The 13,474-nt window shown below is 43.5% G+C and overlaps 2 protein-coding genes across 2 annotated transcripts; one reads left to right on the top strand and one right to left on the bottom strand.

Annotated features, from left to right (window-relative positions):
- Positions 1–3,168: 3,168 nt before the first annotated feature.
- ALG2 (ALG2 alpha-1,3/1,6-mannosyltransferase) lies at positions 3,169–6,442 on the bottom strand. The gene is made up of 2 exons (XM_064150093.1): positions 5,934–6,442; positions 3,169–4,171 (listed from the first exon to the last, which is right to left on the bottom strand). Exons 1-2 carry the CDS (start codon positions 6,252–6,254, stop codon positions 3,269–3,271), a joined length of 1,224 nt encoding a protein of 407 aa, XP_064006163.1. The 5' UTR covers positions 6,255–6,442; the 3' UTR covers positions 3,169–3,268.
- A 133-nt stretch (positions 6,443–6,575) lies between these two features.
- SEC61B (SEC61 translocon subunit beta) lies at positions 6,576–12,064 on the top strand. Its single transcript, XM_064150094.1, has 4 exons — positions 6,576–6,680; positions 6,777–6,874; positions 7,721–7,822; positions 11,726–12,064. The coding sequence occupies exons 1-4, from the start codon at positions 6,678–6,680 to the stop codon at positions 11,811–11,813; spliced, it is 291 nt and encodes a 96-aa protein (XP_064006164.1). The 5' UTR covers positions 6,576–6,677; the 3' UTR covers positions 11,814–12,064.
- Positions 12,065–13,474: the final 1,410 nt, after the last annotated feature.

Raw genomic sequence — 13,474 nt, 5'->3', positions numbered from 1 at the left:
CCCCCAGCACAACTTGAGACTGTGTCCCCTTGTTCTATTGCTGGTTGCCTGGCAGAAGAGACCAACCTGGCTACAACCTCCCTTCAGGTAGTTGTAGACAGCAATGAGGTCCCCCCGAGCCTCCTCTTCTCCAGGCTGCACACCCCCAGCTCCCTCAGTCTCTCCTCATAGGGTTTGTGTTCCAGGCCTTTCTCCAGCCTTGTTGCCCTTCTCTGGACACGTTCCAGCACCTCAACATCTCTCTTGAATTGAGGAGCCCAGAACTGGACATGGTACTCAAGGTGTGGCCTGACCAGTGCTGAGTACAGGGGAAGAATAACCTCTCTTGTCTCTTTGAATGCACAAAAACTGGAGTCATAGAGACAGCATAATGTGAATAGATTTGTCTCAGAGTTCATGAGGTCAGACCTGTTGGTCTCCCTGTGTGACTAACAGTGCAAAAATCTGAAACCAACTCAGTTAATCTTAGGCATGCAATAACTGACACTAAAAAAACTGCACATCCATAAATCAATAGAGACTAACCTCTGATTTATTTCTTTTTGGGTCATGTGTTCTACTTTCACCATAAAAGCAGATAAAGGTAACTGTAATGTCTAATTTCCTTCTCTCTTGTTTGTGCTGACATTCATGCTATTGAATATACCCTTTTCATAATGCTGGGTTTTGTTTATTTTCAGTATTCTACAGTTACTGCTTCATTAAAAATACCCCTGTGGTATTAACTGTATGATAAATTACAATTCAAAATGAAATAACAGCCATTTCATCCATGAGAGAGAATAATGAAGCCATAATAAGAAGAATAAAGTTTAGCAGTATGATAATGAAACATGAGGGTTTTTTTTTATAGACTCCATGTAAAATGTAAAATCTATAAATTGCAAAGAGTAGTAATGAAGAGGTTGGAGAGAGGGGTAAAAAGCATTAGTGGGCTGCTTTAATCCTGGAATTGTTGGCTTACCAATTTCTTCACAGAATGTGAAAAAGAGTTTATGTATGTTAAGCATAAGAAATTATTTGTGGTTTATCTTATCTGGTGAGGCTGCATCTGGAGTACTGTGTCCAGTTCTGCCCCCCCCTCCCCAGTTCAAGAAGGGGGCAAACCACATTCATCCTTTCAACAACTTCTCTGTGGCTACAGTTCCACTCCACCCTTCTAGTAATAGCTGACTGATGATCTGCTCGGTTAGGCTCACCAGATATTCATTTTAGAAGAGGTTGAACCTCACTCTAACAAGTTTCATCAGTACTATGCCTTTGATTGCACTGAAAGTTGGTGCAAAAACTCTTGAATTAGTGGCCAAGCACAGTTCTGCCCAAGACCAAGTCAGCACAGTGATTTTAGTCACCCAAGCTACAAGCTAGTAACGTGGTCACACTGACCATGCCTCAAGCTGCCCTCATGGTCAGAGGATTGAGCACGAGGCCAGTCCTTACCTAGGAGCAACAGTTCTGGTGTGAAGTTCTCCTGTTGTACCACTCTGTGAAGGACAGGGCTGTGGCTGTGTCCCACACTGAATTGTTTACTGCTCCCCAAGGGGCAAAGAATCAAAAGAAAAGTTTTCAGAGGAAAGACAGCAAGTTTACTCCCTAGGTACCTACCTGTCTTCCATGTGATAATAACTTCCACACAGGACAACCTTCAGTTCCTGTAGCATGTGACAGATACAAGCCATTCTTTTTGCTTCCAGGACACCCTCTACTCTGCCCTGGTGAGGCTGCATCTGAAGTACTGTGTCCAGTCTGGGCCCTCCAGTTCAAGGAGGACAAGGAACTACTTGAGAGAGTCCAGCACAGAGCCACAAAGATGATGGAGGGAATAGAACATCTCTCTTATGAGAAGAGACTGGGGGAGCTGGGGCTGTGTAGCTTAGAGAAGAGGAGACTGAGAGGTGACCTCATCAATGTTTATAAATATGTAAAGGGTGAGTGCCAGGAGGATGGAGCCAGGCTTTTCTCAGTGATGCCCAAGGACAGGACAAGAGGCAATGGGTGGAAGTTGAGGCATAGGAAGTTTCATGTAAACATGAGGAAGAACTTTTTCACTGTGAGGGTGACAGAACATTGGAGCAGACTGACACAGGGGGGGTTGTGCAGTCTCCCTCTCTGGAGATATTCAGACCCTGCCTGGATGCATTCCTGTGTGATCTGGTATAGATGATCCTGCTCTGGCAGGGGGTTGGACTGGATGAGGTCCCTTCTAGCCATTCTGTGATTCTATGATTAAAAGTACCAGCTCACAGTATTGGTGAGGTGAGAAACTATAAAGCCTAATCACCTCTCTCGTCTCCTTGCTCATACCTAGTATCCCTCTATGTGCTCTGTCCTTATTGTTCCAACTATGCATTAAATAACTTTTTGTCATCTTTCTATACATCTGAGTTGAAACTGAACAAAGGACATGCAAATATGGGAAGGGGAGGATAGGACATGAATTCCATCTTGCAGCCATTTTCTTCCCGTTGCATCATCCTTCACACCACACTGGTGGGACATGAATGTAAAACTTTCATTTTCTTGTAGGCTGATGTCAATTTCCATAATTCCATCAGTCAAATAGTTAATTTTTTTTTCTGACAGCAGGTTGAACAAGGCATTTGCAGTTTATACCCTCTCAAATATTTTTTATAAAGGAGAAAGGAGGGAAGATGTGCAAGCAAAACTTATGTATTGGTAAAACAGGTTCAAAACAGCTGCAAATAATTATTGCTTTAAAAATCTGCTGTTTTGAAAACTCAGGCCTGTTTTCTTGTATTGTGTTGGTCTAGAAACAGCACAACAGAGTGTACTTGACATCCCCTAGAATGTGCTGGCTTGTAAAATACTGGGGCACTTACTGTCCTTTCAGGATGGAGCTGATTCTGTTTAATTGACAGGTGGTTCGTCACTGACAAGAACATTGTGCATTCTACTTGCATAATGAAGATCCTTATTGGATTTCCAAAAAGGAGGGGAAGAGATAGAGAGGAACCAAAGTCACACTGGCATAAAGTAGGCAACTGACTGAGAGCCTGTATTTCTGAAACAAAATTTCTTTCTTCTGTAAACACAAAAGTTCATTTTCATGTGTAAGTCTCTTAAATAGCAGTAGTGAAAGGACAGTATGGGACTAGAAGAACAGATGCTCAAGAGAAGTTATTAGTGAGTCACTGCATAACTCAAAAATATAACAACCACAGGTTTAATCACAAAGCTTCCAGCTCTAAGAGACTATACAGTACTACAACAGATACAAAGATGTGAAATACAGTATGGGAATATAACTTTATTGTGTTAATCTGCATATGTATTGGTACAGCTGTTCTGTGAATGCTTCGGAAGAAAATTTTTCCATAACTCTGGCTCTCCCAGCTGCTCCCATTGTGTCCTTTAAGAGAGGATCTCTCACAAATTTTTCCATGGCCTCTGAGAATTGTGTTGGCAGAGGATCACACAAAAATCCTGTAACATTATGCGAGATTGATTCTAAAGGACCACCTGAATTAACTGCTATAACTGGACATCTCATATACATTGCCTCCAGAGGAACAATACCAAAATGTTCATTGCTTGGTGTATAAAGCACACATACTGAGTTACTAAAAAGAGAGACTTTCTGTTCATCTGAGAATGATCTCACAAAAGTGACGTGGTCATTCAGACCAAGCTTGGCTGCAAGCCCTCTCAGCTCTTCATAGTGCTCCACGTTTTCCAGAACTCGTTTATCATAACCACCTGCCATAACTAGGTGAACCTCACTCCACTCTTGAGAATCAAGTCTTCCTCGAAGTTCATGCAAAGCTTTGAGAGCCAACGCTAGATTCTTTTTTCTCTCGTATCGATTAATGGACAGAAACAAGAACTTTCTCTTTTTCGGTATCAGGTCAGCTATGTCTGCAGGAGCTATTGTTTCAAAGCCACTGATGTTGAGCGATGGGTAGAGGACATCTGGGTTTATGTGAGCCAAGGACTTAAATGTGTCCTTGAACACACTGGCAGTGAACTTGCTGTTCACAACAATACAGTCTGCCATGCCAGTCGTGTACTCTTCCAGCCAGTCAAGTGGTAGTCTGTAGATGCGCTTCAGGAGAGATTCTCTCTTGGTCAGAAGCTGATCAGGAAAGTGACAGTAAAACAAAACCTTCTTACGAGTTCTGGCCAGTCTAAGTACAGGAATGCAAGCGGACACCTAGGAGAGGCAAGACAAAAGGAGGTATTATTTGTGTTGGAGCCACTGGCACATACACATGAATACAAAACCATACCCTGAGATCCAGTCCTTGTCAAGCCAACTGTCTTCTCCCTCTCTTTTCCACAAAAGTGCATCAACTTGCACTCCCTAGTCCAGAGTCTCTTGCTGTGGCTCTAAAGTTCCTCCCTCATCTCAGCCTGTGAGGCCATCAAGAAATGTTCCCCATTCTCCATAGGATCACAGAGTGTTCTGAGTCAGGCATTTAAAGGTCATCTAGTCCAACTACCCTTCAGTGAGCAGGGGCATCTTCAACTAGATCAGGCAGCTCAGAGCCCCACCCAACCTGGCTTTGAATGTTTCCTGGGATGGGGCTTCTGTCACTTCTCTAGGCAACCTATGCCCAGTGTCTCATCAGTCTCATGATAAAAATCTTTCTTCCTTCTATCTAGTTTAAATCTCCTGTCTTTTAGTTTCGTCACTTCAAAAGCTGGGTTGTTTACCCAGTGTGTATCAGTCAATACTGACACAGAGTGAAGGTATTTCATTTATTCCAGTTCTGCACTGGAAAGGGAAAGTAGTTCCACAAAAATTAGCCTGTCATTAGCTCAAACATGGCAAGTAACACATAAAGTACATATCATTGGTTGTATGCTTTTACTTAACATAAATCTCTGTATGCATGCTCTCTCAGTAACTATCACATTATACTAAGATGGTTCTATATTTACATATACGTTTTCCATCTAGAAGTGTACTTTTTAGTATTAAAATCATCACATGTTATGTAGGAGGCACCTCGATGGTGTGATTTCTATTCAAATCTGTCTCTGGTTTATGTACAGAAGCCATAACAAGGCATTATCATAGAATGATTTTGGTTGGATCAGGCCTTTAAAATCATTAGGATGTGGCACTTGGTGCCATGGTCTAGCCTTGGGCACTGTGGTAAAGGGTTGGACTTGATGATCTGTGAGGTCTCTTCCAACCTTGGTGATACTGTGATACTGTGATTAAGTCCAACCATTATCTAACTGCCAAGTGTGGTGCTAAACCACATCCTTACAGTATCTGAAAGGGGCCTACAGGAAGGTTGGGAAGGGACTATTTACAAGGTCTTGTAATGACAGGACGAGGGGTAATGGGTTTAAGCTGGAGGAGGGGAGATTCAGACTAGATGTTAGGAGGAAGTTCTTTACAGTGAGGGTGGTGAGACACTGGAACAGGTTGCCCAGGGAGACTGTGGATGCTCCTTCCCTGGAGATGTTTAAGGCCAGGTTGGATGAGGCCTTCAGCAACCTGCTCTAGTGGAGGGTGTCCCTGCCTACGGCGGGAGGTTGGAACTGGATGATCCCTGAGGTCCCTTCCAACCTAGGCCATTCTGTGATTCCATGTCCCTTAACACCACACCTATGCACCCTTACACCACCTCCATTGATGACTATTCAACCACCTCATCTACAAAAGCTGACACAATCTCATCGTCTTTAGGTACTGTTCTGTGTTTTGTTTCTGGTTATTTCAACCTTCGAGGTGACGCAGTCCTTTAGTCTTAAAGGTCTTTCATTTTAGTTATCCTGGCTTCAGACTAGTTCATTACGAGCCTCCTCAGTCTAAAGTTTTCAGCTCTGTTCTTCCAACCCTTCTGCCAAGAACCACCACCAGGGTATCGCTGGGAGGAGACCCCGCTAGAGTGCCTTCCTCACTCTCCATCTGTCCCGGAGCTCGGCAGTACCTCCGCCTCCCCTCGCCCGGCCCGCACCTGGTCGCAGATGAAGGCGTCCACCCGCTGGCCGCTGAGCAGCAGGACGTACAGGGCCACGAAGACCATGCGCAGGGCGGCGCACAGGGCGTGCCCGCGGCCCCACAGGCTGCGCGGCAGCCACCCGCCGGCCTGCTGCACCGACAGCCCTCGCGTCTCCGCGAAGCACCGCTCCGGGTCGTAGTGCGCCGTCCAGATCTGCACCCGGCAGCCCCGCGCCTGCAGCGCCAGCGCCGCGTCCACCACCAGCCGCTCCGCCCCGCCCAGCCCCAGGTCCGGGTGAAGGAAGAGCACGGACGGGCCCTCCCCGGCCGCCTCCATGGCTCCGGCGAGGGGAGCGGGCGCCCGCCACGTCCCGGGCACCAGCGCGCATACGCAGCCCAGCCGCCGCGGCAGGACACGTCAGCTCTCCCCCGGGGCCTTCCCTTTCGCCCTCCCACCGGGCGGCCAGGCAGTGCCCGGCGCCTCGTCTCGCATGTGCCCTGCTCTCCCAGTCGGGCCTGGTAGCTGGCGAGGAAGCGGGCGCGGCTGAGGCTTCGCACGGAGTGGTTTCGCTCGGGGAGTGGCGCTGAGGGACGGGAGAGGGAAAGGGGCACGGATGCTGCTCAGGCACCGGCTCGGGCAGCCGCGGGGCCGCGGGAGGCGCGGCTCGGGGCGGGGCCTTCCGAGAGCAGGGACGTGGACGGAGCGGCGGTGCGGGAGCTGGCGTGAGGCTGCGCTGCGTTCCGAGTTACTGCTGCCGTCATGGTGAGCTTCTGTCTGGGGCAGGGGCCGCTGGGGTGGCCCCTCTTTGGCTGTGTCCGCCGCCTCTCACCCCTTCTCGGTTGCCTCTTCTTTCCCTAGCCCGGGCCCAACCCCAGCGCCACCAGCGTCGGCTCCTCCGGCCGCTCCCCCAGCAAGGCCGTGGCTCCCCGCGCGGCGGGCTCCACCGTCCGACAGCGGTAGGTGCCTGCGGCGGCCTCGTAGTCGGGACAGCTCGCTCTTGTCCTTCTAGCTTTCGTACAGGAGTAACGGTGATTAGAGCAGTGATGGTCGCTCTGTACTAGGCACTGGTGAGGCCACGTCCAAGTACGGAGTGTACACGTTCACAGACTGCGTGTTTTGGGCATTGAGGTGCTCGAGCGTACCCGGAGAGGGGCTGGTGGAAGGTCTGGAGAAGAAGTTTTAGGAGGAGCAGTTGAGGGGGCTGAAGTTCTTTGGCTTTGATAAAAGGGGGCGCTACAACTACTGTAAAGTGAGGTGGAGTCTCAGCAGAGCATGAGGAAATGGCTCCAGCTTGCACCAGAAGACTTTTAGGTTGGACGTTAGGAAGCACTACTTAATTGAAAGAGTTCTTCAGCATTGGAACAAGTTGCTCAGGGAAGCAGTAGAGTCATCATCCCTGGAGGTGTTTAAAAGATACTTAGGTGTGGCATTTAGTAACATGGTTTAACGGTGGGCAAGGCTGTGCTGGGTTAATGGTTGTACTTGATCTTAAGGGTCTCTTCCAGCCAAAACGATTCTATGGTTCTGCTCGGTGTCTGGGCTGCTCCAGCATGAGGGTGCAGAAGGACAAAGCAAACAGGCTGAGCTGTGTGCTTCGGTGAAGTGTGTGCACATAGCTCCTATGTGTCTTAATTTATAGTTCCTTTATGCAGCTGGCTATTGCTATAGGTGGTAGTATGCTAACCATTATCAGCCTGATGCATGTGTCTTGCTTTAGCAGAGTCACTTGGGGTGCTTAGTGATGGAAGCTGACCAGCTGATAACGTATTTTGGTCATTGTTTCAATTTGTTATCCCCTAAAGGAAGAATGCCAGCTGTGGGACAAGAAGTGCAGGCCGTGCCACTTCCACAGGTACTGGTGGGATGTGGCGGTTCTACACTGAGGACTCTCCAGGGCTCAAAGTGTAAGTTGGATGTGGCCAGCATGGGGTCTATATGTTTCACCTGTTCACGTGATCTTTCAGTCTTTGGAGTGAGATGTCAGTGTTCTGGTGTGTATTGGAAAACTTGATGAATTGATGGCTGATTGGATATATTTGGGATGAGAAATTTTTAAGAATCTGTAAACCTAGAGAGGTAATTTTTAAAGTTATAGTGTCTCAGAAAAGGTAGGTGCAAGTTCTGGTTTGTGATTGCCTAGACCTGCTTTAGGTGGTGTTTGAAGCCTGCAAGGAATTCCTTTAAAGCATATCAAGATTACTCGTCAGAGTGAATTTAGTCATCTGTGCATGTTTCTATTCTCTTTTAATTAGGTATTGCTCTTTTTTCTTTTTTTCTTTATTACTGGGTATGTTGTGATCCTGTGCCTCCCCCTTGAAAATATGGTACATGTGCTTGCAGAACTAAAACACAGAAGATAAATTATTGAAGCTAAGTTTGCAAAGCAAATAGCATCTCACTACGTTCTGTGTATCTTTGTTTCTTCAGGGTGAATGTTCCAAGATTATAATCAAATGTCTGGTGGTAGTCCCATAAACTGTAAAGACAGCCTAGGTTTTTGCTTTCTGATCATCTGATAGAGTCATCCAGATCAGTTTCTCAAACAGGCTTTGCAGCCCAGTACTTGGGTATCAAAGGTAGAAGGCATATTTCAGCCGATGGGTGTGCACTGAGTCATACCCTGAGTGGGAGCTCTGCTGCTTACAGCTTTCTGCTTCATGGCCTCTTGTTCTTAGTGGGTTGAAGAGGCTCAAAACACTCTACTGCCTTTTTTTCTAAAATCCATCAATATTTTCTTTGGGAGCCCTTTAAGTAGACCACTGCTGGCTGTACTGACATAACATTTGGAAAAGGGCTAGTGATAGTCTAGTTAGTGATTGTTCCATGAGTAATCTTCTGCTGAAAATCTCTTAACATGTTTTCATTTTCATATGCAGTTGACAACTTCAAAAAGCAAAAACTATAGAGCACTAGAGTGGTGTTCTGCTGCTGCAGGTCTTGCTTTTCTGTTCTGAATCTAGAGAGGAGACAAAGAAAAGGACAATGAGCAACAATAGTGTCCTAGAGCAAATCTATGCAGATAGCCAAGGCAGCTATTTTTTGTGTTTGGTTTGCTAAAGCTCAGTGTAAAAACTGAATAAAGCCAAACTGAGGGAAAAACCCCAGAAGTGTTCTACAATTAAGCAGATCATATAAATTTATTTAAATAATTTATTTATGCAACTTCTCAAAGCTAAGTTTCCTTGTGAATCCTTTGGTTTCACTTTTGGTTGCGTGGCATCTTTGTTCTTCTGTTTTTCAGTACAAGCAGATCAGCAGTAACTATGGCAGTGGTTCTCAGTTGATAGAATCTGGAACATTGGGAGGTTGTGGGGTTTTTTTGCAAGCTACCATGATTAAAATGAGTTGCTTTTACAGATCACCTGCACCCTATAAGTAACGTTTTTTCTGAGCAATGGCTTGGGAGTAACTTTCTGGCTTACAGTTCTCAATGCTTTTTCTCTGTGTGTGTTTTTTCTAGAGCAACCAATTGCTATGATCTCTGTCCTATTCAGTAGGCTTGAAAATAAAAAGGAGATTTAGAGGAGTTGTGAGGGGTTGCCTCAGTAAAGTGCTTCCACCAAAGTTATTCTTAAAAATGGTTGTGATCACTACTGTATAAAACAGTGTGAAATTTAGCCTGCTGGGTTTTTTTTTTGCTTTCTCATGTTGTTTTAAATGCAAACTCTTAAAATTAGTAGGAAAAAAATGGCCTGAAACCAGCTGAGTTTATGCTAGCTGTGTCCAGAAGAATTCTTCTCTAGATCTAAAGTCCTGTATTTTATAATGTGCCTAAGTATACCGCTGATGCCTTTGGTTATTTCCTATCTGTACTTGACATCAGAAATGATAAATCTGTTGAATAAGCAAGTTTGGTTTGCCTAAGGGAAGTACATTTATCTGTAGTACAGGATGCTACAAAATATGTATGTCTTCAAAAACAGTATTAGAAAAAGCAAGCTGTGGAGTATCTGGTTTTGAGTGCAATACGATGTTTTTTCTCTGTAAAACTCAGATTCAGCATTGTGTTCTTTGAGAAGAAGACTAAACTCAAACTTGTTGCTTTTTCTGTGGCACTTCGTACCTGTATCTTGTCTTGAGTTTTCTTTCTTAAATAGCTATGGGTGGTGTTTCGTGTGGAGGTATGACAGAGAATCAAATTGGGCTTGTGGTATAATATGCAGCCTTATGAAAGACATTTTGAGAATGCAGAGTACTAAATCTTTAGAAGTACCTGAATCATTTTACTCATTTAAGCTGTGTGGTGGGCTGGGAAGAGTCAGGTGTGTGGAGGAGAACTGCCTTTGGGATGGGAGAAGTTGAGATGCATGTGTCTCTGTTGGAAAGCTGATTATTCTGTAAGTGGATCAATGTCATCTGCATGTTTGAAAAAGACACCAAACATACAAACAGTTCCTCATTTTTTTATTTCCTTGTTGCTCTGTTCTGATTATTGCTGCTCCTCTCTTCCTCAGAGTAATTCATAGAGTGTAACTTATGTATTACTATTACTAAAGGCTCAAATGGGTAAATAGTAGATCAGATGCAGTGTGAGGGCTTTTTGTACTTAATCTCATTACAGTTTATATTATGTAGGACATCAAATAGGTATAAAACGCTGGAAATTGAGAAGTATGCTTTGCTTAGTGGGAGGTGTCCCTTGCTAGCTAGGGCTAGTCTCTCTGTGTGTGTGTACTTCTTCAATTTTGTACATTTTGTCACTGGCATTATGTCTATGTTCAGAGTTCTCCATACCCAAATAAGTCAAAGTATGATAGCTAAAAATCGAATTTTAAAGATGAATGTAAGATTACAGTTAGGAAGACCATGATCTTACAGAAAAATGTTAGTAGGTGGCTTCAGTCTGTTTTCAGTTTCTTTTCTATGTTGTGTTCAAGTAATGTTTACCTGCTTATAAGCAGTAAGCTGGAGGATAATCCGTGCTGAATAATGAAGTTCATGGTGTTCCTCCCAAAAAACAGGTTGAAAATCAGAAACGAGATTGTGTGAAGGAGTGTTGAGTGTGTGTGTAATAGTGGGTGTAATTGTTGTGTCTCAGAACAGTGTGAAACATGTGATTTAGTCTCTCAGCTGGCACCCTAAGATTAAACTGTTTCTGAAAAACATAGCTCTACAAACAAATCCTAAACAATGTATAAAAATGAGAAGAGGGACAAAAAAGTTAAGAAATGTGTCAATTTATACGTTTTTAGGTAATGATTTAGTGATGGAGTTGACTTTGACATTGTGTGTATATTTCCTCAAGAAATGTCAAGAAAAAGTCCCTCAATGTCAAGAAAATAAAGTCCCCATCTCTTACCGACTGCTGCTGATATTTTCAAATAGAACAAAGCCTCTGGAAAAAAAGACCCAAACAAACAGCCAAAATTTTAGGAGCCGCTAGAGGACTCTCTTGTTTTTTGTATCTGACTGCATCTCTGCTTGGATGGTTGTCTGAGTAGTAAATGCAGATGATAATTTTCCAGAGATTGTTTTTACAATGCTGGGTGATAATGAACCATTAACTCTTTAAAATGAATTGGGGAGGGGGAAAGTGTTATTATAGGATGCTTTATAGCTGTATAACATCTAGGGGCTGTAAAACTGTATCTTTTAAACAAAGGGGGTGGCAGGAGTTCAATAGAGGTGGCTGTCTCATTGCCATATATATACTTATATGGTATGCTCTTAAGAGATTTCTGTGGGAATGAATTAATTGTACAATGTGTTATGGGTCGTTGAGTTCACTTGGCTGGTAATGATGGCCTTTGGACAAAGCAGACTCTTTGTTTTTTTAACGTTAATGCATTTTTTTCCTTTATTTTTAGTGGGCCTGTTCCAGTTTTGGTCATGAGTCTTCTTTTTATTGCTTCTGTGTTTATGCTGCACATCTGGGGTAAATACACTCGTTCATAGACTCATCAGAAAACTTAAAGCATACATCTTGGACCAAATATATGGTGGATCGTGTTTGTACTTGGACAGAGGTTGAGGAAGCTTCTTATCACCAGTTGAAGTCCTGTCAACTTTGGCTGTAATATCGAATGCACTTCTCAATTTACTGAGAAATTTGGACAGGTTTAAAGTCAATCATGGGTCATCTTATGTTTGTATCTATACAATTAGAACACAGATATTGCAATAAAAATTGTATATGGAATCAGAAACAGTCTTAACTGTATTTTTTTTCCTTCTATTTCAATATGTCACATTGTTTTCATATGTAACCATATTTTGGAGTAAATGGCATTTGACAGTCCAAGCCAGATTCTTCTATATTGTACATTGGTGTATAATATTATGCCAGAAGGCTTTTTTTTCCTTGTGGATGAGAGAGAAAATCAGACATGCAAATATGCATAAGTAACAAACATTAGTTGAAATAAAACTGAGGTACACTACCTGAACTGGCCATGGTCATTTTTATCTTCAGAAAAATAGCTGGATTTATTTCCTAAATGCAAGTTAAACTTTACCCAGTGCTCATTATAGATAGAATTGTACAAGTATGCTTGTGTGTTTTTTTTTCCCCAAGCTGCACTTGAGGAACAGCATGAGCTGGTACCTAGCTGATTTTAAAAAGAGTAATTGTAGGGCTGTCAAGGACGTGTTTCCTCTGCAGGTCCACGCTCTCTCAATGAGACTTAGGGAACAAAGAGGAATGGGAGGGCTCGAAAAGTAGTGGCTGCATTAAAAACAAACAAACAGGACATGCAAAGAGGCTGAGATACAGCAAAGTGGCTTTTCAGAAAACACTTCAGTTTCCTTCTGCATGTTGTTCTTTATTTTCCTTTTGAGTGGTCAAATAGCTTTTCCTTCTCTTTTTAAAAGTACATATGTATTGATGTATTAAGATTTCAGTTGTTTCTTGCTGCTGAAGTTATCTTGGCATTCAGATAACTTAATTGGGCCTTGCCATACAGTTGGAAAATTAGCTTCTTGTTCTGATTCCTTTCCGAATATCAGCTTATGGGAGAGCAGTGTTCTTGATTAAGCACCCTGTCATGCACCACCTTCCTTTAAGGCAGTTCTTAGACCAACATTACATCGGCAAAGAAGAAATTGTTCACAACAAAAACAAGGATAAGGAATGGGATCTCGGGGCTATAAGAATTGCTTTGAGCTGTGTCTATACCATAGTACCTAGTATAAATATGGAGAGAGGGAGAAGAATTGTAAGAGAACCTTCCTACCACGATAATTCTCAGTTTATGTTTTCAGAGAATTGAAAGTGGAACGAAATTCTGGTGACTCAAAGGCAGAATAAACTGAAGTGATGGAAACAGCCAAATAAATGATGTATCAAAGGGAAAAGGATCTACAAATGACTTAAGTGAAAACAAACAGGAGCATTAGCCTGCCACTTCAAGAGACAAGGATCTCTTACTTAAATGCTTTGCCTAGATTATTTCACAAGAAAGTAAAATCTGCAGTCAGTGATTTTATTTCAAGGTGAGAAAGATAATGCTAAGAAAAGACCAAATTCAAGTCAGCTGTTCTCCTGGCCACGTGGGCAGGCTGCGCTGATGACTTTTGGAAGTACCAGAAATAATGTACTCAAAGGAATAATGGATAAA

The sequence above is a fragment of the Pogoniulus pusillus genome, chromosome 10, assembly GCF_015220805.1.
Source record: "Pogoniulus pusillus isolate bPogPus1 chromosome 10, bPogPus1.pri, whole genome shotgun sequence".
Lineage (NCBI taxonomy): Eukaryota > Metazoa > Chordata > Aves > Piciformes > Lybiidae > Pogoniulus > Pogoniulus pusillus.
The sequence above is the reverse complement of the archived record's forward strand: the minus strand, read 5'-3'. Positions and strand labels throughout refer to the sequence as shown.